Source organism: Dipodomys merriami, unplaced genomic scaffold (genome assembly GCF_024711535.1).
Source record: "Dipodomys merriami isolate MVZ:Mamm:240054 unplaced genomic scaffold, mDipMer1.0.p SCAF_148, whole genome shotgun sequence".
In the NCBI taxonomy this organism is placed as follows: domain Eukaryota; kingdom Metazoa; phylum Chordata; class Mammalia; order Rodentia; family Heteromyidae; genus Dipodomys; species Dipodomys merriami.
The window spans coordinates 2,357,944-2,383,331 of NW_027202804.1; the positions used below are offsets into that span (position 1 = coordinate 2,357,944).

Consider the following 25,388-nt stretch of genomic DNA (forward strand, 5'->3'; position numbering starts at 1 on the left):
CACAGAAATGTACAATCCCACTGTTCTCCATTCTGATTGTTTTGTTCTTATTACAGTACGCAGATGGGAATACAGGCATAGATTGTTTCTAGCCACATTTGCCTCTTGGACACTGAAGTAGGCATGTAAAATGGTTAACTTTTATGTTTCGGTAAGTACATACCGAAGTTCATAAATGCCTTAACAGAGATTGGCAGGGTATGAGGGTACACACATAAATGTTCTGAAATGAAGTTTGGATTAAAAATAAACCAGAGCCAGGCAGCGGTGGCTTGGGCCTATAATCCTAGCTACTCAGGAGGCTGAGATCTGAAGATGATAGTTCAAAGCCAGCCCAGGCAGAAAAGTCCCTGTGAGACTCTTACCTCCAATTAACCATTCAAAAACCAGAAGTAGAGCTGTGGTTCAAAGTGGTAGAGTGCTATCTTTGAGAAAAAGAGCTCAGAGACAGTGTCCAGGCCCTGAGTTCAAGCCCCACAACTGACATATATAATACATAAAGACATACATATATACATGCATGCATGCATACATACATACATACATACACATACCAGATGATGGAGAGAAGGAGAGTGTAAATACAGTCATAGTGTTAATGCACACCTATGAAAATGGAACTTAGGTAACCTGAAGGAATGGGTGGGGTTGGGATAGATGAAGGGGAGACTGAATGAGAGGAGATAGGAGGAGTGGCACTAATCAAGATGCATTGTACTCATAAATTGACATGTTGAATTAAAAACCACTTTGAACAACTCCTTAAAGATAATAAATACATAAACTCATCTAGTTAATTCATTAAAGACTGGAAACTAATAGAGCGCGCGCACACACACACACACACACACACACACACACACACACACACAGTACACAGACTGCAATGGACAGGGAAGAAGACAGTGGAGAAGAGGCAGCGGTGCGGTTGGCTTACAGCTGTGGCAGGTTGCTCCCGTGTAACCCGTGTCGGTGCAATCGCAGTGAAAGGCGCCCCAGGACTGAGAGCATTTGCCCCCGTGCTCACAATAGTTAGGCAAGCACCTGAAAGAGACAATCATCATTTGTCCTTTGTAGATATCTTTAAGTACCTTACTCAAGGCTGTCTACCGCAACAGAGAGATACGGAAGATTCCGACCTGTAATTGGACAGAGATCGTTTGCAGAGTGAGAACGAACCTGAGTGAGGGAGGGAGAGAGAAGGGGTTGTGGGGAAAGAATATGACCAAAAACTATATTCTATGCATATATGAACATATCACAATGGAACCCATTGTCCTGTGTATAGACTAACATATTAATATATGCAAATCTATTTTACTATTACAGTGTCTAGCAAAGAATCTCCTAGAGAAGAGATTCTGTTGAATGAATGAATGATTAAGAGAAAAAAAAAACTTTTTTTACAAGACTAATGGTCAGTCTGGTGCTGAAGTCTTTAAATCACAGAACTCAACTTCAGCTCATTAAGTCCATTTGTTTACAGCCAGTTCCCAGACAGCTGTGACTGCTTCATCTTTAACCTGTCTCAGCCCGTCAGAGCCCTTCAGTTCCCTAAGTGGCCTAACACAAATTCAGGATGTGGCCAGACACATCAGCAGCTTACAGGAAGTAACATTCCATTGCAATGAGTTACAACATGGTACAAATAGTTAAAGGAAGAAGGAGTAAAGAATGGGGAAGAAGAGCAGGGCATGGTGGCTCACACCTGTCATCCTAGCTGCTCAGGAGGCTAGATCTGAGGATCGTGGTTCAAAGCCAGCCCAGGCAGGAAAATTCATAAGACTCTTATCTCCAGTTAACCACCCAAAATCCAGAAATGGAGCTGTTGCTCAAATGCTAGAGCACCAGCCTTGAGTGGAAAAAGCTCAGGGACAGTCCTCCGGTCCTGAGTTCAAGCCCCACTACTGGCACATACAAAAGAAAAAAATGAATGGGTTGAAAAGAGGGAAGTGTGCAAAAAAGGATGTGTTCACTCACTTAACTCATACAGCCAGCAGCATGTGAGCATGTGTTATGTGCACTCGTGAATTTCCAGCAGAGTTGGGGTGCTCTGGGGTGCTGAATTGCACTCAAAGGGGCACTCAGGCCATTTCAAATTTTCAAGAGGAATAACCACCATATTCACCATTTGTCAAAAACAGTGTGATTTACTAGTTCAAGGTAGCCTGCACGCCGCGTTAGATCATAATACATTCCCTTTCATCACAACCTGTCTTGGGGAAGCTAGAATTTTAATAATTGATCTTTGAAAAAGCAAGTACCATGTGAAATTATCATGGAACAAGGAGAAAATGAGGGTTTACAGTGTGAGATCTGATCCCAAGAGTTAATAAATTTATAGTGGCCAACAAATTGTACAGAGTCTAATTATTAAATAACCACGCTTAATTTAACTAGAAATAATTTGTTTTCTCTTTCTCTTCTTTAAGTAAAAAAATGCATTGTGTTTACTTATGGTAAGTGATGTGGTATGGGGTACCTAGAGATAAAAGAAGGATTCAGTGCAGTGACACACATTAACATGTCCGTCATCTTACATCCATAGCTCCTTGATTTGTTTCGTGGCAAGGGCAGCTTACATTGACTCCTTTAATCTGAATTTCAAATAGCTTTACACCTGTGGTCCTCCTCACAGCCTTAGTTCGACTATTTTTTCTAAGCGTTGTTAAGTTGAGGGACATAGAATATATTCGGGTTTTTGGACCTGCACCAGTGTGAGTGTGTGTGTGTGTGTGTGTGTGTGTGTGTGTGTGTGTGTGTGTGTGTGTGTGTGTGTGTGTGTGTGTGTGTGTGTGTGTGTGTGTGTGTGTGTGTGTGTGTGTGTGTGTGTGTGTGTGTGTGTGTGTGTGTGTGTGTGTGTGTGTGTGTGTGTGTGTGTGTGTGTGTGTGCAATTGTCCAGGCTTTACACTCTCCTTGGCTTTTTAGCTCAAGCCTGGTACTCTACCACTTGAGCTATACCTCCCATTCCTGCTTTTTGCTGGTTAACTGGAGGTAAGAGCCACAGATTTATCAGCCAAGCCTGGCCCCAAACACAGTTCTCAGATCTCAGCCTCCTGAGATGATAGAAATTGCAGGCGTGAGCTTTTGGTACCCAGTGCTTTTTCCCCTCCATTTTAAAAATCAAACTGTCACTTGTCCTCTTGACTAAATGGAACATTGAAAAAAATCTCTGAGCCACGAAGAGCAATGTGTACAGAAACATTGAGGCCTTCCTCAAGCAACTCAGATCCACCCTGACAGACTCAGATTTTCATATTCCCTTCTACTTGGTCAAACGCTAGGCATGTTTCCCGCTGTCTTTAAATCCCTGGTCTCCCTTTCCTTACAGCACGGGCTTGAGGAAACCATCAGTTATGATTTATTTCTTTGCCCTTTTGAGACATAAATCTTCTTCCAACCTCTGGCAAATTTGTAACCCAGGAATGTCTTTCTGGGGAACCATCCCTTCAGAATGCAAATACCAAGCAAGATGGAACCCTTATTCCCAAGTTACCACAGGAGAATAGGAGCTTGTGTCTCATTAAGTACCAATTAGCAAAAAGATGGCGCCTAATCACAGAGACATTATTAGTTCGTTGTTGGGAAATCAATCCTCATTAAGTTGTTTGGACCTATACTACTTTTTTATATCCAAGTGTCAGGGATATCATTTATAAGTGTGTGTGTGTGTGTGTGTGTGTGTGTGTGTGTGTGAGAGAGAGAGAGAGAGAGAGAGAGTGTATGTGTGTATGTGCGTGTATGCTTGTGTATGTGTGTATGTGTGTGTGCCTGTATGTGTGTGTATGTGTGTGTGTGTGTGAGTGTGTGTGTGTGAGAGAAAGAGAGAGAGAAAGACGGGGGCACACTAGGACAAAATATGAATATTTAGCGTGGTGTGAAATCAAAGAGCCCTCATCAGATCACTGGGACTTGTAGAATTTAGAATGAATAATACATTGAGACCAAGACTTTCAATGCTCTCATTCATTTTAAATTTAAAAATAAACAACCTATAAGCCACACTAAGATTATATTCGTGGGACAGTTTTTGTCACCAACTTTATTAAGACTAGGGATAAGAAGGTCACAATTTGCTGATAGGATTTTTCCCAGCTATTATTATTCTGAAAAAATGCTATTGATTTTTCATGACTAAAACCAAATCAAAACATAAGCTAAGTGTGAGTGGCTCATGCCTGTAATCATATCTACTCAGGAGGCTGAGATTTGAGGATTTCCAGCCTGGACAGGAAAGTCTGTGAGACTCCTCTTATCTGCAATTAATCACCCAAAAGCCAGAAGTGGAGCTTTAGCTCAAGCGGTAGAGTGGCAATCTTGAGCACAAATGCTCAAGGACAGTACCCAGGCCCTGAGTTCAAACCCCAAGACTGGCACAATAAAAATAAATCAATAAATAAAAACATGTCCACTGTTCAGACAGCAAATTATCTGAGAAATAAGAAAGGTCATGTGTACTCTTGGTATTCAGAAATCAACACCGTAAACTATGTGTACATGTATTTATAAGCACAATCAAAAGTACTGCTACTTTACAATCTTCTTGCTAAGGATATACATATATCACATATATTTTTATAGGATAAGTAGTGAAACATATACATATATGTATACATATATCATTTGTAAATATATATACAAATTTGTAGATAAATTTATAAATGACATCTTTCAGACATACACACATGTGTAGCATTTTTGTAGCTGTAAAGAGATTCACTTGTTTAATTTTTAAGCATTTCAAATCAATGGCAATCAGAAAAAGAAGGTTTAACAGCATTAGAACAGTACCCATGCTAGTTGCTAATCAGATCTGAAAAGGACAAAGCAGATCTCTTTAGCAGACCCCCACTTCCCCTGCCAACCTTATTCTAAAAGGGGCAGCCATCACTTCTATTATATTACATAGGACACATTAATTTCTATTTGATTTGCTTTGTTCTAAACAACTGTGTCCACACTGATCTCCAACACAAAGCAGGGAAACCCATCAGCCTGTTTTCTGGAGCGTCTAAGTTTTTCTCAACACTAGTTTCATCGTGAGCATGAACCAGTGTATCCACACGTCTCTCCACACACTCAAACCCAAGGTGTCAGGCCTCATTCTGTGTCTGTGACGATTGAAACTTTAAAAGACAATGCTGAATTTGGGTAGGATTAACATTAAGGGAAAACCGATAGAAGAAGTCCACATTTAGGGAAATGAAACAATGTTCGTTTCCTACAGACCCTAGGACAATGGCGAATCCCACAATTCAACTCTCACATCCTTCTTCAACATTTCTAATGAACAGGAACCAACCTCCCTCCCAACCCATTCTCCAAGTCACCTCCCCCAATCCATCCCACACTTCTAGTTCACAGCAGATAGCACAACAGTATGATCTCCTTATCCGCTGCACAGGACAGAACGTGATCGGATTTATGGAGCTCGTGGGAAGAGGACAGGGAGAGCAGAGGCCTGTGGCTGAGCCTTCAGTCCGGGGGAGGATGAGCCTGGGTGGATGGTAAATGGAGGCCCCACAGCCAAAGCTCTAGGACTGGGCAGCAGAGATGACTGGAAGGCCAGTCTGATGGAGGAATGGGGCGGGGACTGGGAGAGACAGAGGAGCTGAGCTGTGAGGTCATAGGGTCGACATAGCACACACAGCAGCCCCGTTCTTGTCATGGGGTCTCTGCAGCCTGGATGTCATCTGAGGCCAGACCCACACCACACCCTCTGCCCAGCTACTCTGAGAGTCCAAAATAGTCGATATCAAACAATGGACTTAATGGCGTCATTTATAAACAGTTTAGGCCCAATCACTTGAATACATACTTATGGATTAACACCTATCCATCCTACCTTAATCCCACCCCATTTCTGCTCTAGATATAAAAAAGGAGGGCATCTACAAGACTGAGCGTGTTTGAGTGACCCTGTGTAAGAAAGTCAGGAGTGTACAGAATGGGACAACCGGCTTATAGTGTGAGCTGTCAGGATGGTGAAGATAAGTGTGTATGTGTGTGTGTAATTGTGTAAGTGAAGCTAGGATTACATGCACATGTGTGGAAGGTTTTTATAGTATGTAAATACAATGACCATATTTGTGCCTGTGTTCAGAGAGCAAGTGTGCATAGCCATGTACATGTGAGTGTAAACACGTATTTGTATGTTCACATGTATATATGATCTCCCTTAAAGTTACTTCCATCATTGTGCTGTATTGTTTTGTTTCATTCAGACTGCATTTTGAAGTTCCTGTCAGTACATGGATACTAGGGTTTGAACTCAGGGCCTGAGCTTGCTTGCTTGCTTGCTTGCTAGATTGGCATTCTACCACTTGAGCCATGCCTTTGACTCTGCTTTTGCTGGTTATTTTGAAGATGGAGTCTCATGGACTCTTCTGCCTGGGCTGGCCTTGAATTACGATCCTCCAGCTCTCAGTCTCTTGAGTAGCCTCCTGTTGGAGGTTTAATGTCACTGCTTGCTTTGAACATAATTTATTAATTTTGAAATGATATGCTTATCCTGACTGGGAGAAGAATTAACCACCATGAATGCTGACTTGTTCCAGTGAGGCTTTGGGGTGAGGGGGCAAACATTTCAGGAATCTGCTGGCTTGGGGTCAGGGCTGGGTCTGTGCCTAACAGGTCATATCAGTCAATCATCTAACCTCTCTCAATCTGTTTCTATATTTCCAAGAAACAAATACTACTAAGATCAGAACAACAATCTAAGGCATTTTGTATAATGCCTGGTCTAGGATATTTTAATTGCTAGCCTTTATTATAATTTATTACAATATTTTACTACTAGCCTTTCTATTACAATTGCTAGTCTTTATTAGAAAGCATGGCCCCTAAGACTACATTGCTACAGTTACCCAAGCCTACCCACGTTTCAATCTCTTGTTCCTCTTTTGGCAGTGGAGTCATGAATTCATGGCCTTGGGTGTCTTAGGAAAGCATTCTACCACTTAAGCCGAGTCTCCAATTCTTGCCTTAGTTATTTTTCTGACCGGGATTCACACATTTAGCCTGTCTTGAACCAAGATCCTACTGTGTTTCAAGCATTACGGATTACAGATTGAGATTATAGATGGGAACTACCTGGCCCTCCCTGTTCTTTGAGATAGGATCTCAATAGTTTTTAACAGTGATTCCCCTGTCTGTGCCTCCTACTTAGATGGGATTATAGGCATAAACCACCAAGCTGCTTTGCTGTGTCCTATTCTAATGCCTCTCTACTGAGTTATGAGACATTGTCACCCCTTGATCAATTCACAAGCCCCCAGCATTTCTAGGTGAGAACTTCTCCCCACCCCCACCCCCCATTCCTACAGAGAAGATGCTTGTGAAGCGGTATATTCGAGGAGACACTAGTTAAGTTTGGCCTCTGAAAATATTTCTCAATTGTTCGGGCAGTAACAGCTAGCTTGATAACAGATTAGTATGTCTCTGATTTATAGATACCTGATAATCAAGTTAATTACTCTTTGAAGTGCCCTAATCCACAGAGTTCAATGACCTATTTTTGAGATATTTGTACCATTTCCAAATCATAGCTGTGTCAGCATTATCTTTTGTGAATCGGTAGTATGTGAATCTATCTTTAGGATAGTCACCTAGCCTGCATCTAAATTTTATTGCTTAAAATATGTTATATAAAGCAGTAGCCGTATTTTCATCATTTCTGTTGTTGTTGTTGTTTGATGATCTTGTGTTTGTTTGAATTTTTGGGCAGTACTGGGGGATGAACTCGGCCTCACACCTGCTTAGCAGGCACTCTACCCTCTGAGCCATGCCTCCAGTCACCTACTGTTTCTTTCTTATTTGTAATGTAATGTGATGGCAGAGAGAGAAGAAACGTTCACTCTGGCCATAGATTTTAATCTGCTAACAAGACTCTGAATAGGTTAGAAATCATAGCAAAGCGAGATGGTCCTTACCTATCTGAGATTCCGCAGGAGTCTATCTGGAGGTCACTGAAGTTCCCGAGGGATCCCTGCTGGACAGCAATCAGATCGACCTCTCTGTCATTGATGGAGATGAGCCGCATGCACCCCTGAAACCCAGCAAGTGGGCTGCGGCATCTGGATCCAAAGCTTTTGTCCGGACAACCTGATTTTAAAAAGCAAGATGGAGATGCACCGTAATGAACCTGAGTAGAGTAGAGCATCATGGGAGAATTCATTAATGAAAACAAATGGAAAAAAACAGATATTTGATTACTTGCTGCCTTCCAGGAGACAAATACAGCCAGGTGCTGCAGTCCCTATGAGTTTCATCCAAACTTCAAATTACATTTCCTACAAAGCACTGCTTTCTATATTTCTGTAGGGCTTACAGGAAGTCATCAGAGTTATAATCATCATGAGCCACTCTACTAGACTGACCCAGACTTAGAAATATGCATATGAGGTCCAGAATTCTAGACATGCCAGCCAGTAGTATAAAACTTTATAGAACTGAAATATGGAAAGCTTAATCTTTTGGCTAGGAAAACTAAGGACAAAAGGGTGGAAATGTGCATTAAAAATAAGAAGAGCCAGGCACAGGTAGCTCACAGCAGCAATCCTTAGCTAATCTGGAGGCAGAGAAGGGAAGATCGTGGTTCAAAACCACCCTTGGTCCAAAAATTCAATTAACCTGCAGAGAGCAGGAAATGGAGGTGTAATTCAAGTGGTAGAATGAGAAAAGCCTTTAAAGGAAAGCATGAGGCCCCAAAGCCCTGAGTTCACGCCGAGAGAGAGAGAGACAGAGACAGAGACAGAGACAGAGACAGAGACAGAGAGAGGAAGAGAGAGAGAGAGAGAGAGAAAGAGAGAGAGAGGGAGAGAGGGGGAGGAAGAGAGAGGCGGGGGGAGGAAGAGAGAGAATGAGAGAGGCAGAGACAGAGATAGATACATCAATAATGATGAAATCCCTTTGTATTTACAGCTAGTTATATGAAACAGAAGAAATAACCAACTACTGATTTAATCAAGCCCTGATTTTCTCCTACATAGAAAAGTTACATAGACATACATTCATACAAATGGTTAAGTTTCAAAAATATTTCATTCCTTGATTTTCCTTAGTCTCTCCTCATAAAAGAATGCTCCTCTTACAGATTTTTCTATAATTAAAGCTTGTTCTAATTATTTAAATAATGAAGAAATAGAATATTAACCATTATTGTCTGCATTTAATGATGTTCTAAATGTTTATCCAAGTGAAATAAATAATTTTATGGAGTCTGAACACATCTATTACTCTTACATATTTTTCATTAATCTTTCTTTGCTGGTTATGGTTGTCAAACACTATTACAATTTCACAGAATAATAAACGAATCAGCAACCTCTGAATTCTTGTATGCTAGGTTTCCTACCTGGGAATTATCATTACAGTTAAATATTTTGACTAAGAATATTTTGTCCTTTTATTCTTTGTTCTTTATTTCCCAACAAAATCCATTTACAAGTGAAAGCCAGTACTATTCAAAATTATTAACAAGCGCATTAAAATATTGTTCAGTATATTAAGGAAAAGCAATCATTGCATGTTGAGTATTGCTGCATTGTACATAATATTCCATATATTTCCAGCACTTAAGATTCTTCTGTCTTATAGATGCTGAATGTCATAACCTAAATACATTTTCCAGATGACTTATTAACCAGTTAAGAATATCAAGATATGGGGTTGGAGGCATGGCTCAGGTGGTAGAGCTCCAGCCACTGAGCAAAAAGCATCAGATACTGAGTTTTAGTCCTGGTATCAGAGCCTCCCCAAAAAACGAATATCGGATTAAAGCGAAAGGATAAATGTTTGATAATATTTGGCACCAACTATTGATTGATTGACTGACTGATCTGCACCAGTACTGGGGCTTGCTGTCAGTTTTTTTGTTTGTGTTGTGTTTTGTTTTGTTTGTTTTTCTCACAGAGGTGCTCTGCCACTTGAGCTACAGCTCCATTTCGTTTTTTTTTTTTCTTTTGCTAGTTAATTGGATATAAATCTTCGTGACTTGTTTGTTTTTTAACTGCGATTCTCACATCTCAGCCTCCTAGGAGCTAGGATTACAGGCGTGAGCCACCCGCACCCAGCTAGAAGTAATCATTAGATACCAGAAATACAAACAAACTCTGCTAATCTCCTTTTCACCAGGCAATGTTACCTAAGGCATCTCAAACTATTTCCAAATGAGACAATACGCCAATGGGAAACAAAATTAAGCAAACTCAGTCACAAAGCAAATCCTTCCACTGTCCAAACCATCCACAGTGAGATCATAATACACATCATACTCCTAGCTGGGATGTTCAACAAAGAAGAAATGCTAGAAATAGAGCGAGGGATCAACCTGGTGAGTCTCATTAGTCATTAAAGAGGCAGGCAGAAGTTAATAATAGCACGCAATAGCAGAGGGAAGTTCAGTACTCAACCCCTTGGAGAAGTAAGTTTGAAAATAGGAAGGTTCTGGAGAATATTTAATGCAGAATTAATGGAGGGGTCCATTACCAGAATCAGGCAGCATGTTAAACACCTCTGAGGATGACAGATACATTATCTCCGTGTGTACCTGACAGGAGGTGTGGAGGCAGACAGCATGGAGACAAAGCTCATCGCTGATTGGGTAATGCTTACTTTACCCAAGAGAGGAGGGATGGGAAATTCTGCACACGCCTCGCAGCATGGGTTTTCCCAGTGTGTCACTGCACACTCTGTGTGTGCATAGCTCAAAGACTCCATGGGGGAATGGACAGAAATGATACACTCAGCCACGCTCCGTCTGGAGAACTCTGATTTCATAGGTGTAAGTCACCAATGATAAAGGCTGAGCACAATGTGCCACGTGGCTGTCAGTGGGAGGTGTTGGATGACTCAGGAAGAATTCGTGTGGCCTGCAGTTCTGATGGCACAAGAGTGGCCCCCAGGTGCCAAAGCACCGCCACTGGAAAGACTCTCAGAGAGGAGGCAGACCTAATCTGTCGGAGGAGATCAGCCCTCTCCAGGGAAGCGAGCAGCAGGTTAGCAGCGCTGTATTCTACTCAGATCATTGAAAATTTGCAGCTGAATTCAGACAGAAGCAAAGGAGAAGTGACAGGAAATGTCTCTGACTGAACCTGGGATTCGTTTTTACTTGGAGATAAATTGGCTAAAGAATTAAATGTCTGAAACCTGCGTTCTGCCTAAGCAATCTAGATCCTGACAATAAAAGGCACTGTTGTCCACACAAAACAAATGATCTGTGTGTGTGTGTGTGTGTGTGTGTGTGTGTGTGTGTGTGTGTGTGTGTGTGTGTGTGTGTGTGTGTGTGTGTGTGTGTGTGTGTGTGTGTGTGTGTGTGTGTGTGTGTGTGTTGGTACTGAGGCTTGAACTCAAGGCCTGGGACACCATCTCTTAGAAATTTTTGCTCAAGTCTGGTGCTCTACCACTTGATCACAACTCCACTTCTGGCTTTTTGCTGGTTAACTGGAGATAAGAGGCTCGTGGACTTTCCTGCTTGGGCAGGCTTCAAACCATGATCCTCAGCTCTCAGCTTCCTGAGTATCTAAGATTAGAGGTGTGAGCCACCAGTGTCTGGGAATAAATGGTTTTCTATGGTATCCAGGTGCTATAATTTGCCAACAACCTGGAGGAAGGACACAAGACTTTCAGCTGACAGCTGCAGCCAACCAATCAGAGCGTCTATGTCAGTTTAAGGGACGCAATGCTGTTCCTTCGCTCAACATGCCTCTGCTCAAGGTCCCAGGAGGCCTTCCAGGGAAAGGTGATGTGTTCATCTGTAACCTTCTATCTTGAATATTCCAGGATTTCTAGCCTCAATGTCTTAATGAGTGAGTTTCCAGGAAGACAGGTGCAGAGCTGGTCCAGCCTTAGAAACAGTGGGACAGTCTAGATCTTGCAGAACATGTGTTAAATAGCCTTTGAAGCTGGAGTTTTCTTGTGGAACTCTTTGAGGTGCATATAAATAGCTACCAAATTATAAAGAACAGGAAATGAAAAAGAAACTCCAGATTCAAGCGAGATCAAAGAATATGTCTTTGGAGGGACACACATGCACAATAATCTATTCTTTCTTAAGCAGGGGCAGGCATGTCTGGGTGAATACTTAAAATGATTATTAATATTCATTCCTTCAAATGTTCATACAGCGTAAGAGAGTGGACACTAGCTATGGGATATACAGAAATTCTCTGTGTGGCACTGCAATGTTTTCAGCAAATCTTAATCTATCCAAAATACTTTCAGAACAATATAGTGTATAACATATGTATCATAATAAAAACATGAGTCATATGTGATATATTTTACTATAAAAGATTACAGTACAAGTAAAAGCGATCACCAGAAAAAAATAATTCTTCCTAAACTAGCTAAGTACTGCTACAATCCAAACATGAAAGATTGAAAAAGACTTCAAGAATGAGAATTCCATTTTCATGATTTATAAACACTTTTCTCCAGTCTTCTATTTTTTTAAATTTTGCATCATTTAACAATATGCCTGTAATTTTTTCCTTAGCTCTTTTAGTGCTTCTAAATCTTTTCTTGTGAAATGAAATCTCTTGGTTAAGTTGCTCAATGTATCATAGTATTGATTAAAAGAATGTGTTCCGTGGCTAGCTATAAAATCTATCATAAATTCTGAAAGAACTTGATTCAGAAATGAACAAACTTTAGTCAAAGAAGACGCTATCTCTTTTAATACTGTAGCCCTTTGCATGGTAATGGATTATGAATGTATTTCACTATGGTTCATTTGTTTGCTTTTAAGTTCTGGTGAACTGATTCATGGACTAGGTACTTAGGATCAATTCTTGGGAAATAATTTGTACTTTATTGGCAGATACTAAAGACTGGATTCCTTGTTTCAAATGTAGAAGTGATATTAGAATGAAACAACCATTAAGAGGCAATGAAACAAAACCCAAACAACGATCACACAAGAAATATCAAAGTGTGAATAGAAACATCTAAGGACTAACAGTTTCAAACTTCATTCCAATTGGCAAAGAACTTTCTGTCTTAATTTTCCAGTGGTAAAGATGTGTTTCCATCTCTCTAGCTTCCTTTCCCAAACATGCACAGGGCAGGTAAATGCTTCATTTGTTCTTTTCTCCGAGGAAGATGGCCCGATGTTGAAAGCCCATGTACCATTTCATCAAAAATGTATCCGTGTGTTACTGCTTAGCAGACAAGAGGTTGCTATGGCTAATTAAGTTAAATTATTTGTTCATTGGCATAATATTTGCCCATCTGCACTGGATGGTGGGGAAAGCAGTAAGAAGGCTCTAGAGGAGCTACGAGGCATGAACAAGGAAATAAGGCAATAAAATCAACCCATAAAATCAGGAGATCATCTACAAGAGTCATTGACCATTAGGAAGACAAAACAAGATTTGAAGGTAAGAACTGGAGGAAGTGAACCCACTTAACACTATCGAAATTGTGCATTTAAATAAGCCGGCCTTGGAGGAATGCATTTGCGTTCATGCTTTGTCATCTTGAGCCACGCAACATTCCCACATGGAAAAGTGGTTCCTCTGGGGTGAGTATTGGTTCAAGCAGGGGATTTTCTTAAGCCATAGGAGTGGGAACTGAAAATACAGCCCAGTCACCCATACAGACTGACCCTACTTTTTTTCTTACCTCCAAAATAATAGGTGCCTGCTGAGTATATCTGCTCAGGCCCCAGTGAAGGAGAAGCAGGGGCTACAAGTCCGTCCACCACCACACTCAGGTGATTCCTTTTAGCTGACACTGAGACAGAATGCCACTGCCCATCATTCAATCCGGCACCTGAAGAAGAAGAAAGAGTTAGAGACAGCTCTCAACAGTCAACCCTGACATAATGGAAGAAGAGCCCTCTGTACATCACCCAAATTAGCTATAGCATTGTCATCTCCAATACTCATATGTTGGGCATATGTTTCAAAACACCAGCAGAGGCCTGTTATATATACTATATATGTATACTATGGTTTTTTTCTCTATACACACACATCCATGATAGTTTAACCTATTTATTCAGTAGGCTGAGATCTAGAGGACCCCGATTTGAAACCAGCCAAAGCAGGAAAGTCTGTGAGACTCTTACCTCTAATTAACCACCAGAAAGCTGAAAGTGGAGCTGTGGCTCCATAGTAGAGTGCTAGCCTTGAATGACAAAGCTAAGGGACAGCACCCAGCTTTGAGTTCTAGCACATACAAAAAAGTTTAATTTATAAATTAGAATGGTAAGATATTAACTATAGTTAAGAATAAAATAGAGTAATTATAACAATTTACCATAATAAAATGACTTAAAACATTATTTCTAGACTTTTACATTAATCTTTTTTGGTGGAGGAAGGGAGAGTCAGTCTTGGGGCTCGAACTCAGGCCCTGAACACTGTCCCTGAGTGTTTTTGCTCAAGGCTAGTGCTCTACCATTTGAGCCACAACTCCACTTCTGGCTTTTTTGATGGTTTATTTAGAGACAAGTCTCACAGACTTTCCTGCCTGGGCTAACTTGGAACTGTGATCCTCAGAACTCAGCTTCATGAGTACCTAAGACTACACACATGAGCCACCGGCACCCAGACCCATACAGTATTTCCAGAACACAGGTGAATACAAGTACCTGAGACCTTGGAAAGTGGGACCCAGATTAGGGGTTCAAGGTGTTATTAATTCCACTAAAACCAATTTCTAGTCCCTCCTGACCTTCCTCTCGCTAAATGGATGCATTTCATTGTGCCACCTTGCAGAAGGGGCGGTCCCTGCTACGCCAGCGCCAGGAGTCCATGAGATTGCGTGAGATTTCACCCTCAAAGGCAATCCTGCTGTCAAGAGGCTCTGGGGCTGAATGCTGGAGCAGCTCCATGGTGAATCTGCCAGTCAGGGGCTCATCTGCTGAATATTTAACTCTATGATTATGCTGATCAAATCAGTAAACAAAGTATAAGCACTCTATTAAACACCAAGAGCCTCTTTTCGGATATTATATGTGATTTCTTGTATTCCTCTGAGCTAGTTTCTACCACGTATGTTCAGATTGAAAAATGCATCAAAGCACTGTTGGGTAATCACATTTACTTTAGCACTAGAAATGATCACAAATATTAGCCAGATCATGGAAGCCCATTTTTATATCACCTCCATTAAAAAAAAGAAGTAGATGAAAGGAGGAGAAGGAAGGAGAAGAGGAGGAGGAGGAGGTAAAGGAGGAGAACAAAAAGGAGGAGGAGGAAGAGGAGAAGGAAGAGGAGGAGGAGGAGGAGGAGGAGGAGGAGGAGGAGGAGGAGGAGGAGGAGGAGGAGAAAACAGAGAGGAGGGAGAAGAAGGGAGAAGAAGAAGAAGAAGAAGAAGAAGAAGAAGAAGAAGAAGAAGAAGAAGAAGAAGAAGAAGAAGAAGAAGAAGAAGAAGAAGAAGAAGAAGAAGAAGAAGAAGAAGAGGAGGAGGAGGAAGAGGAGGAGGAGGAGGAGGAGGAGGAGGAGGAGGAGGAGGGAGGAGGAGGAGGAGGAGGAGGAGGGGGGAGGAGGGGGGGAGGAGGGGGGAAGAGAAGGAGCAGGGGGGGAGGAGGGGGAGGAGAAGGAGCAGGAGGAGGAGGAGGAAAAGGAGGAGGAGGAAGGAGGAGGCAGAGTAGAAGAAGAAGAGTATGAAAAGACAAGAAGGAGAAAAGTGAAATCCAATCTCAGTTTGGCTTGTGAAAGAGAGTGGAAAGGACTTGAAAACTGATTTGAGAAATGCAGACCAGATTCGTTCAGACGTTTTTCTAGGGTAAGTTCTAAATAGATGTCTGAATAAAATGATGTAACCCTTGATAGAATAAGATCAGACTAAAATAAATCAAATGCCCCCAAATTTCCACCAGTTTCCTTCAGGAGGCCAGACATGTGTGTATTTTATTTGTCTTCCCACCACCGTCCTAAATTCTGTTCTCTCAGCAAGATAAAGCCCAGCCTCGTGACTTGTCTGTTTTTGTTTATCTTGGATTTTTCCTTAGTGTTTTGTGGGGGTTTTTTTTGTCAATCACGGGGCTTGAACTCTGGGCCTGGGCGCTGTCCCTCAGCTCTTCAGCTCAAGGCAAGTGCTCTACCACTGGAGCCACAGCGCCACTTCTGGTTTTCTGGTGGTTTATTGGAGATAAGAGTTTCACAAGCTAGGGGCTGGGAAGGTGGCTCAGTGGTAGAGTACTTGCCTTGCATGCGTGAGGCCCTGGGTTCGATTCCTCAGCACCACATAAGCAGAAAAAGCCGGAAGTGGTGCTGTGCTCAAGTGGTAGAGTGCTAGCCTTGAGCTGAAGAGCTGAGGGACAGTGCCCAGGCCCAGAGTTCAAGCCCCACAACTGACAAAAAAAAAAAAAAAAAAAAAAAAGAGTTTCACAAGCTGGGTGCCGGTGGCTCACGCCTGTAATCCTAGCTACTCAGGAGGCTGAGATCTGAGGATTGCTGTACAAAGCTAGCCTGAGCAGGAAGTCTATGAGATTCTTATCTCCATTAAATCACCAGAAAACCAGAAGTGGCACTGTGGCTCAAGCAGTAGAGCATTCACCTTGAGCTGAAGAGCTGAGGGACAGTGCCCAAGCCCAGAGTTCAGGCCCCACGACTGACCAAAAAAAAAAGAGTTTCACGGACTTTCCTGCCAGGGCTGGCTTTGAACCTCAATCCTCAGATCTCAGCTTCCTTAGTTTCTAGGATTACAGGTGAGAGCCATGGGCACCTGGCTTCAATGTTACTTCTATTCACCACTAACATGATTGACAGCATCTCTGTGTGTGTATGTGTGTGTGTGTGTGTGTGTGTGAGAGAGAGAGAGAGAGAGAGAGAGAGAGAGAGAGAGAGAGAGAGAGAGAGAGAGAGAGAGAGAGAGAGAGAGAGAGAGAGAGAGAGAGAGAGAGTGTGTGTGTACTGGGACTTGAACTCAGGACCCAAGTGCTATCCCTGAGCTTTTGTGCTCAAGGCTGGTACTCTACTGCTTGATTGACAGCTCCACTTCTGGCTTTTTGCTAGTTAATTGAAGAAAAGAGTCTCACAGACTTTCCTGCCCCATTGATCTTTGAATTAGATACTCAGTTCTCAGCCTCCTGAGTAGCTAAAACTATAGGTGTGAGTCACTGGTGCCTGCTTGACATTTTTTGTTTGGTACCTGGGGTCCAACCCAGGACCTTGACCTTCCAGACAAGCACTCTACCACTGAGCTGCATCCCCAAATCCACTCTTAACGTTGAGTCTACAGGACAAGTATGTTGTTGATAGAAGATGAAAATAATAATTGCATGGAGCTATTATTCATAAAAGGTATCGCATGCTTTCTTTGTATTATATCACTTAATCTTTAGTACAACTATTATTTTCCTCATTTTAAATGTGAAAAAAAAATGGATCTCAGGGAGGGTGCACAGTTCCCTAAGGCATATCTAGTCAGTGAATTGCAGAAATTACACAGAACCCGAGTCTGACACCAACACTTGCAACTGCCTGCTAAGCAGGTGGCTCTTTACTTTTATTTCATCTTTAACTTTGAAATGTAAAATAAAAGCAGCTCCCGTCCATGAAACACAGGCCCGTGGATGTCAGGGGTTCCTTGTGTTGTAAGTAGGTAAGAGCTCAGAGGATGGGGCTTGGTGTTATCTGCTGGAGCAACCTCTCCAGGTCCCAACACTCAAGGTCACCTTGGGGCTATGACGGACTGTGTGGGAGGAAATCAAGATGACACTTGGAGCTTATGCAAGCACAGACAAAAAGCAAGGCCACTGCATGAATCACAAAATTACCAAACCAGGTGCTCATGGCTCACTCCTGCAATCCTAGTTGATCATCAAGAGGCTGAGATCCGAGGATCACAGTTTGAAGGCAGCCCCGACAGAAAAAAAAAAAAAAGTCTGGGAGTGGGAGACGCATCTCCAATTAACCACCAAAAAATAAAGCCACAATTGGAGCTGTGTCTCGAGTGACAGGGACCCAGACCTGAGTAGAAAAGCTAAAGGAGTTTAAGTCCCAGTTATCAGAGTGTGCAGGCACACACACACACACACACACACACACACACACACACACACACACACACACACACACACACACACACACACACACACACACACACACACACACACACACACACACACACACACACACACACACACACACCAAGCCTCTCCCTTTTCTGGATAATATAAATTGCCACTAAATTTCCTTTCCACTTACAACTTTAGCCTCCTCCCATTCCTTCATCCTTCCAGATAACTTAGAAAGATAGCTAATGGTAGTATTATACTCACTCACTACCTGAGGATATTTATCTGACTGCAAGTGTTTCTTCCTTGAAATGTACCCCCAAACCAGTAATCACTTCTTTTTTTGTTTTGTTTTGTTTTTTGTTTTTTGTTTTGTTTTTTTTTGGGGGGGGGGGTCCAGTAGTGGGGCCTGAACTCTGGGCCTGGGCGCTGTCCTTCAGCTCTTCAGCTCAAGGCTAGCGCTCTACCACTTGAGCCACAGCGCCACTTCCAGCTTTTTTCTTTTTGCTTATGTGGTGCTGAGGAATCGAACCCAGGGCCTTGAGCATGCAAGGCAAGCGCTCTACCACTGAGCCACCTTCCCAGCCCCAGTAATCACTTCTAAAACGCATTCCTTTGCATTGGTTGGGACGGGCCCGGGGGTTCATCTTGTCCTAGCAAACAATAAACCGAAGGAACTCACACTCCAGATTGGTTCACTGTGGTCTTTAGCTGGAGAACAATGGCCGCTACAAATGGAAAAAAAAAAGGGGGGGGTAATAAACAGAAGTGTTTGTGATCTCAGGCAGTGGAAAGGGCAGAATTGTGTTCTAGAGCCTTCCATCGCTGCCTGCTTCTGGTCTCTGGCTCAAGCCCTATAAACACACACAAAAATACAGCAGGAAGAAGAAAAAAGGTTTCTATCTCCTCTCCCGTACATAATCTCCGGTACAGTCCTAAATTGCTACAGAGCATTGCGCCAGCTTAGCAGCGTCCACTCTCCCATAACACTGCAGCAGGCGTCCAGAGGGGAAGATGAATAAAGAAAAAATAAACCTGCCACCTAGGGCAGGTTTTCCCGAAAGGTGCAGAAGGCAATTAAATGTGAGCCATTACTCAAACGGCAACCAAAGAGGCTCATGACCATTTTAGGGGCCTAAAAGCACCAGAAATCCCCACATCTGCTAACAACAGTCGCTAACTGGAATTAAGGGTCTCCATCACCAGATAGCCTTTGTCAAGGTGAAATATAGAGTCAATGGAGCCCATTGCTTTTGTGGAGAGCTGAGGTTTCAGGGGTGACAGGTTTACAGTCCGTAAGGCAGGAAGAGTCCAGTGCAGGCAGGGAAGAGAATTGAAAGATGGCTTCATGGGGGCGGGGGGTGCCAGACCAAAAAGTCTAGTGGGATTGCCAGGGGCGGGAGAATTTCCAGTGTCCAGGAAGTGAAGTCGTGGAGAAGCAGCTCAGTCACCACCAGGGCGCTCCTGCCAGGCTGTGGCGTGGGAGTGAAAGGCTTGCTCAGAGACCTGAAGCTCATCACCAGGTAAACGCTGCAGTAGAAGCCAGGCCACAGGTGATCCGCACCTGTAATCCTAGCTACTCAGGAGGCTGGGCTCTGAGGATCACGGTCCAATACCAATCTGTTTAGGAAAGTTCTCGAGACTCTTATCTCCAATAAACTACCAAAAAGCCAGAAAGAAAAAGAAAAGAAAAAGTAAGGGAAAGAAAAAGAGAAAAGCTAAGGGATAATGCTCAGGCCCTGAGTTCAAGTTCAAGTAGTACTGGTGCGCGTGTGTGGGCACACACGCGCACACACACACACACACACACACACACACACACAAGTTGTCATCGAAATGCTAAAGTCAGAACAGAAACCTCTAATATGACTGAAGAATTCAGGCTTTAGAAAGAAAATATAATCGTATTGTTCATTAGTTCCTTCATTCCATCCGAATGGTTTCTGCTTTGACATCTATAAAGGTGAAAAGGATTGAAAATAATTTGTGTCATGAGGGATTTTAGAGGACTGTTAATATGTTTCATGATTTAGGCTTATACAATATCATTAATATTTCAGAGATAATTTGGTTTGACACGATATTTTTGAATAATTGCAAATGACAATTTGTAAAAATGTACATCACATTAAAAATTTAGGCGAATAATTCAAACATTTGCATAATTCAGTTCCTTCTCAATACCATTTAATTTCTTTTCAATTGTCAAAGTTCCAGAAATGTTGTCTTTCAGATTTTTAATGTGTTAGTAAATTGTATTTCCAATTGGCATGAAAACTTAAGCTGTCCATATATAGAGGAAAGATTTAGTATAGTATGATACCAATCAATCAGTAGGTCTATGGCATTTTATCCAAAAGATTGCAAGTCAGGACACAATAAAGACACCTGCCCATCCATGTTCATTGCGACACTAGTCACTATCGCCAAGCCAAACCATGAAAATAGCCCAGATGTGTTACGACTGATCAATGGATCAAAAGAATGTGTTACATATTTATACAAGGGAATTTTATTTATCCACCAGAGAGAGTAATACTATGTCATTCACTATGAACAGGAAATAACAACATTGGGTGAAATAAGCCAACCTCAAAGAGACAAAAGATACAAGTTTTCTCTCACACGTGGAAGTTAGAACTTAAATATAAACATATTTGAGAATGCGTTCAGGACCAGAAGCATATATATCCATATCTATATCTATATTTATCTATCTGCCTATATATAGAGAAAAACACACAGAGATATATCTATATAGAGATCTGTGTATAGTACATTGTATACAGTACACATATCTGTGTTTAGTAAATAATAAATATGTATAGGTATATTTATCTGTATATATATATGTGTGTGTGTGTGTGTGTGTGTGTGTGTGTGTGTGTGTGTGTGTATATACATATAGTATATATCTAACCTGTAGTACCCATAGGGGCAGGCTTCCATGGTATAGCCTCTCTGAATGATCAACATACAGTCCCACATGAATACCAGGAAGCTCAAATACATCTTGCTTAAAAGCAATAGGGCTTAGGGAGGAAGGGTGAACAAATGGAGAAAGGAAAGGTAGGCAAATAGAGCCATTAATACTCAATGTATATATCTGAAAACAAGGTGATGGGTAGGGCTGGATAGACGGGGATGGGGGGATAAAGGCAGGGTGACCCTGACCTCAGCGCACTGTGCACATGAATGGACATGTTAAACTGTAACACCTTGGGCAACTCATGGGAGAGAACAATTCAAAAGTCATTTTAATAGAACAGCTGGTTTAATGATCAAATGTAAGTGAAATTCAAATGGAAGAAATCTATCACTTAAGTAGGTTTTGTTTTTTTTTGCAAAAACAAAATGGACTTGCTTCACTGAAATTAGCACAAAAATATATTTTTGGAAAGAAAACAGTGAACATGAGGGCAGGGAGAGTCTGTAAGTAAAAGCTGGCTTCTGTTGTCTGAAGTATAACAAGATGGCTTGGCACTACTGTTCGGTCTAGGTTCTTTATTATTACCTCTAGAAATAATTACAGCCACATGCTATCAGAATGGTTTTAAACAGCCACTCCGAGATTTCCAAATTACTCAGAGCACTGTATGCAGAGTTACACCTAGTAAGTTACGAGCTCTATATTCTGGGGACATGGTTAAAAATAACCTTGCTGCTGGTGCCAGGCACTGGTGACTTATGCCTATAATCTTAGGTACTCAGGAGGCTGAGATCTGAGTACTGTGGTTTGAAGTCAGCCCAGGCAGGAAAGTCTATGAGACCCTTATCTCCAATGAACCACCAAAAAGTCAGATGTGGAGCTGTGATTCAAAGTGGTTTAGTGCAAGTTTTGGGCAAAAAAAAGCTCAGGCCCTGAGTTCAAGCCCCAGAATTGGTACAAAATGAAACAAAATAAAATAAAAACTAGGGCTGGGAAGGTGGCTCAGTGGTAGAGCGCTTCCCTTGCATGCATGAGGCCCTGGGTTTGATTCCTCAGCACCACATAGGCAGAAAAAAAAAGCTGGAAGTGGCGCTGTGGCTCAAGTGGTAGAGTGCTAGCCTTGAGCTGAAGAGATGAGGGACAGCGCCCAGGCCCAGAGTTCAGGCCCCACCACCAGCCCCCCCCCCAAAAAAAGAAAAAGAAAACCAAATACTAATAAAATAAAAACTAACTTCATGGGGTAGACTACAGTAGCTTTTTACGGAAGCAGTTTAAGATGTTGAAAATTAGCCTACAACTACTTCAGAGGAGGTCAAACATACAATATACTACATGTTAATGGCATGCTTGTCATCTTAGATCCTCTTTTTAGGAACTTATTAACGATTAAAGTGACACTAATTTATTTCCTTTCGTTAAGCCTGCAAACCTACCACGTGTGGATGATTACCTAAGGTAGATCTTTCTAACGTTATCATTAATACTGAACTTTCATCTCTCACACTAAATCTGCAATAATATGTAAACAACAACAGACAGATACATAGGCATTTGAGTTGGGCACTGGTGGCTCACACCTGTCATCCTACCTAGTCAGGAAGATGAGATCTAAGAACTGTAGTTCGAGGCCAGCCTGGGCAGGAAAGTCAGTCAGATTTTTATCAGAGCCAATTAACTACCAAAAAAAGTTAGAAGTGGAGCTGTGGCTCAAGTGATAAAGCACTAACCTTGAGCACAAAAGCTCTGAATAGTAATTGGCACCAAAAAAATTTTTTTTAAAAAATAGGCATTTGAATATCCATTTGTATACTTGTTTTTCTTACCCGTTTTCACTATCTGTTAACATTATTTTCCCTTATCTGGGTCATATTCTATAAATTTTGATCGTAGTTAATGTAGAGGAGTAATACAATGTCATTTTTAAATTGTTTTTAAAGATCATTTATCAAATTAATGTAGCAATTTACCCCAATGTGACTCATACTGGATGAGCTTGAATGCTATTCTATATTGCCTAAAACTGTGATAGAGCTCCCTTGCCTAGAACTCTGAAAATTTAATGAAGAGATAGAAATATCCTTCACTCAAAGTTCCGACCTAGATTGGACATTAATTTTGCAGACAGGCATACAGTTGCCTTAATTATATTACTTCTAATGGCTCCAAAGATACTGCTTTGCCCTAAAAGTAAGTGAAGAGACTGAGAATCCACCAGAATCTATCTTCTTCCCAAACCTACTTCTGGAGGAATTTGAGGTACTGACTAGCCTGGAGTGGAGAGAGAGGATGATGGGTAAAAATTGATGCTTTTCCATCTATACCATTTGGAGTAATAAGAACTGTGAAGGTTGCCGTCCTATTTAAAAGGAAATTGGAATCAACTTCCTCTAAGGAAGAATACTGATAATCTTATTAACTTCGGTCTACATTGATTAAACAAATATTAATATTTTTGAGGGAGGGCTATGCATATCACATTTACGGAGAGTGACATAGGAGATAATGAAATCTTTGGAATCCATATGTTTTGCCTAGGGGAGTACATTTATTACCTGCTGTGATGTCACTGGGTAATTTTCCTGGCTGGTGGAGATTCAACTTAAGTTTTCCATCACTGAGCAAGAGGAGGAGACTCCCGGAAACCACTTGAAGTTCACTGAACAGCAAAAGTCCTGCCGCATTCCAGGTGCGAAATTGAAAACTGGCGGAAACCCCTTCCTCTCTGGAAGAGGCTGGCAAGGTTAAGAAACTCCTGGAGCTCAGAAAAGTCACAGGCACAGACTGTGGTTGTGAACAAATGAATGACACATTTCCCTGAGGACAAAAAAACAAGAAAGAAAGTGGGGGGTGGGGAGGGAAACTGTCAGCCTGCTATTCATATTCCACTTGAAATTGAATTTAAAATATTGACTTTCTCCCAGATTTAAAACCACAAATATCACCATGAAGGTCTACTTCCATAAAGCTTCCATTTTTCAACTTTCTATTATTATTATTATTATTATCATCATCATCATCATCATCATCATCAACATCATCATCATCATCATCCTCATTCTCATTTGCTAGACTTGGTATTTGAACTCGGGGCCTTGCATTTGTTTGGCTTGCTCTCTGCTGGCACTCCAGTCACACCTCCAGCCTAGCTTTGGGCTGGTTATTCTGCAAATGGATTTTTCTGCCCAGGCTGCCTTCAAACCACCATCCTCCGATTCATAGCTTCCTACATGGCTAGGATTACAGGAGTGAGCCAGGAGCACACACAGCTCTCAACTCCCCAGCAAATGCAAGGCTCATTTAGAAGCAGCAACACTGGAAGCAACACATTGGATCTTGATCAAACTAAAATATTTGGCTATCTTATGATTCTGTTAAAAATGAGTTAACTTTGATTGTAAACAATTACGCTGTTCTAATGGTTGAAATAACAAAGTCCTAAGAGGAGACAAGGCTCACTTTTACAATAACCCATACCATAAAGACAATGGTGAGGTCATCAAACCCAGGAAACGCTCGGCCTGGTCTTAGCCAGTGCCTACTCCACTGCTAGCACGGAGAGCACAGCCTTCCTAAAGCGGAGGGGGTGGGCTTCTCTTGAGAAGTTTCTGGACACCTGGATGTTAGATGAATTTCACATCTATCTATTTATAATCCTGTTCCTTTTCCTTTCAATTTTTCCCTTTAATAAAAAAAACCTACTTTAAAAATCTTTCTGGCTGCGATGAGCATATAAACAATGTCAACTCACAGAGAATTCAGAATAAAATATTTTTTTCAATAATAAATATTCTTGTGATGTACTTTGGGATTTGCTGACACAACAGGAGCTTAAAGATGCATATTCTGAATTTTAAGCAACCAAAGAAATTAATTAAAATCAATGTATGGCTCTGCATTTTTTGTTATTATAGGGGAACTGCTGGGGAGTATGTTTCCCAGAATTGCCATCCATCCTTGTCTGCTTCTGAAGATAGGTTAGCTGGAAGGAGAGCCATTGTGCCATACACCATAGATAGATAGATAGATAGATAGATAGATAGATAGATAGATAGATAGATACATACATACATACATACATACATACATACATACATACATACATACATACATATATGAATGGATATATACATACATAAATATATGGATGGATGGATGGATATATACACATATATATATGGATGGATAGATACATACATACATACATGGATAGATACGTACATACATGTATGGCTATATATAGATACGTGCATACATACATGGATAGATAGATGCACATACATACATATATGGATACAAACATACATATATGGATGGATGGATAGACAGGTATGTAGATAGAGAGAGAGATAGAAAGATATGTACATAATACATATAAGGATAGATGGATAGAGAGCTAGCTAGACAAACAGATAGATAGATGCATATATACATACATATATGGATGGATAGACAGACAGACAGACAGACAGACAGACAGACAGACAGAT

General features: G+C 41.4%; 1 protein-coding gene across 1 annotated transcript in view; it reads right to left on the reverse strand.

Moving 5' to 3' along the window:
* Window positions 1-25,388, reverse strand: part of LOC138826693 (contactin-associated protein-like 4) — a 231,888-nt gene that overhangs the window by 71,642 nt on the left and 134,858 nt on the right. Inside the window, exons 8-11 of the mRNA XM_070021932.1 lie at window positions 23,454-23,715; window positions 13,625-13,774; window positions 7,933-8,104; window positions 938-1,044 (exon numbers count right to left, since the gene is read on the reverse strand). Coding sequence (XP_069878033.1) covers window positions 938-1,044; window positions 7,933-8,104; window positions 13,625-13,774; window positions 23,454-23,715 — 691 coding nt within the window. The remainder of the gene's footprint in view (window positions 1-937; window positions 1,045-7,932; window positions 8,105-13,624; window positions 13,775-23,453; window positions 23,716-25,388) is intronic.